At 62.5% G+C, this 1,837-nt stretch overlaps 1 protein-coding gene across 1 annotated transcript in view; it reads left to right on the top strand.

Annotated features, from left to right (window-relative positions):
* Positions 1–1,837, top strand: part of SH3TC1 (SH3 domain and tetratricopeptide repeats 1) — a 55,240-nt gene that overhangs the window by 45,957 nt on the left and 7,446 nt on the right. Inside the window, exons 15-17 of the mRNA XM_011935446.1 lie at positions 323–341; positions 571–721; positions 1,800–1,837. Of these exons, the coding sequence (XP_011790836.1) occupies positions 323–341; positions 571–721; positions 1,800–1,837 (208 nt within the window). The remainder of the gene's footprint in view (positions 1–322; positions 342–570; positions 722–1,799) is intronic.

Genomic DNA, 1,837 nt, shown 5'->3' with positions numbered 1-1,837 from the left:
TGACCGTGCCCCCTGCCTGGGACAAACGCTTGGGCCTGGACATGGCAATGGCCCTACCCTTGTACCTGATGATCTCAAGCAACCATGAGCGGGAAGTCCTGTCCCCATCTTCCAGATGAGGAAATTGAGGCTCAGAGAGGCACAGGGACATGTCAAAGGACACACAGCATGTCAGTGCGAGGCCCAGGGCCAGGGCCCGGGTCTGCCTGCACCCCGAAGTGGGGACGGCTTCTCCCTTCCCCTGAGCTCACGGTGTGGCTCAGCCCTGGGCACAGATAAATGTGGTGTTTTTACAGCAGAGAGGAGTGCTGGCTCCCCCCAGTCAGACCCCCGGTGCCCAGGTGGGACAGGCTGGTCTGAGGCTGCCGGGTGTAGCTGGATGGGCCTCAGGTGACTCTTCAGCCCCCATCTTGGGTGTCTGAACCGTGCATTATCCCAGAGCACAGAGCTGTGTTGAGGTCCAGGGGTAGCTGGGGCGTGGGAAGCTCCAAGCACATGTTCGAGCTCTGAGGAGGGCGCTGGGCAAGGTGGGTGCTGCGGGAAGCCTGACCCCACCTGCCTGTGTGGTAGGACCGGGCCCTGCCCCTGGCAGTGACTACGGGCAACCGCAAGGCGGAGCTGCGGCTGTGCAACAAGCTGGTGGCACTGCTGGCCACGCTGGAGGAGCCCCAGGAGGGCTTGGAGTTTGCCCACATGGCCCTAGCACTCAGCATCACTCTGGGTAAGTCCCCTGAGTCCCCGCCCTGCCAGGACCCACACTTTGCCAGAGCTGAGCCTCCAGGTCTGCAGGGCAGGAGCTGAAACAGCTGCGGGATTTTCCTGGTCTCCTGTCCAGGCAGGCAGATGTGCCCAGCTGGCTTCCCCGTCCGTCCGTGGGGCACAGCCCGAGGTCTTTCACGCAGTGCAGAGCTCCCTGCCTGGCTGAGCTCTGCTTCCTCTGCCTCTTCCCGCTGCTGACCACAAGGGCCACCCAGTGTGCCCTCTGCCTTCCAGGCATGCCAGGCATCTCGTTGGTCCCTGTATGTGCCAGGCTGTGTGGCACATTCCCTTTCTCTTGTGCCCTTCCCACCCTCATCAACCACACGGCTCTCTGGCTGATGAAATCCCAGTTCCCCTTCCAGCAGCCTGCCCCTTAAGGCCGGGCATCCCCTGGTGCTGTGCCAGGATCATCTGTCCTCCTCCAGAGATAGGGAGCCCTGGGCAGACTGCATGCCCCAGCGCCTTGTGCCCCGGGGCCCAGTACACAGTAGGTGTGCAGCTGTGTGGGAATGCATTGAATGCAGGCTCCTCGGCACTCGCCCTGCAAAGGGGAGGACATCAGAGACAGCCTAGGTGGGTTTGCGTATCTGTGGGGAGACCTGGAGCTCAGGCACGCAGTGACTCCCCAAGGTAGGGGCTCTGATCGGGACACACCCAGGGGGAGTCGGATGTCACGTCTGTGGGCTGCATGGAGCCGGGGTGCCTGGGAGCACCTGGACTGCATGGATTCTGGGCTCCCCTGGTTAAAACCAGTGAGCAAAGGCAGGTGGCTATGTGTAGGCACAGAGCTGGGCCATCTAAGTCCGACTTTGCCAAATCCTCACAGTAGACGGGGGCAGGTCTTATTAGTTCTGCTTTGCAGATGAGAAAGTGAGTCTGGGAACCCGGAAGGGACTGGCCAGAGCCGCCCAGGTGACCACAGGTGCCTGGAGGCAAGCCAGGTGTTGCCCGGGGTCTGCATACCTGTTCCTGAGGGGCCTGTACCCTGCCTGCCCCAGGGAGCCATGTCTTCACACCTGCCCCTTTGGCCTGCACCCCAGGGGACCGGCTGAACGAGCGCGTGGCCTACCACCGGCTG

This window comes from Colobus angolensis, unplaced genomic scaffold, assembly GCF_000951035.1.
Source record: "Colobus angolensis palliatus isolate OR3802 unplaced genomic scaffold, Cang.pa_1.0 Scaffold143, whole genome shotgun sequence".
NCBI classification, from domain to species: domain Eukaryota; kingdom Metazoa; phylum Chordata; class Mammalia; order Primates; family Cercopithecidae; genus Colobus; species Colobus angolensis.
The sequence above is the reverse complement of the archived record's forward strand: the minus strand, read 5'-3'. Positions and strand labels throughout refer to the sequence as shown.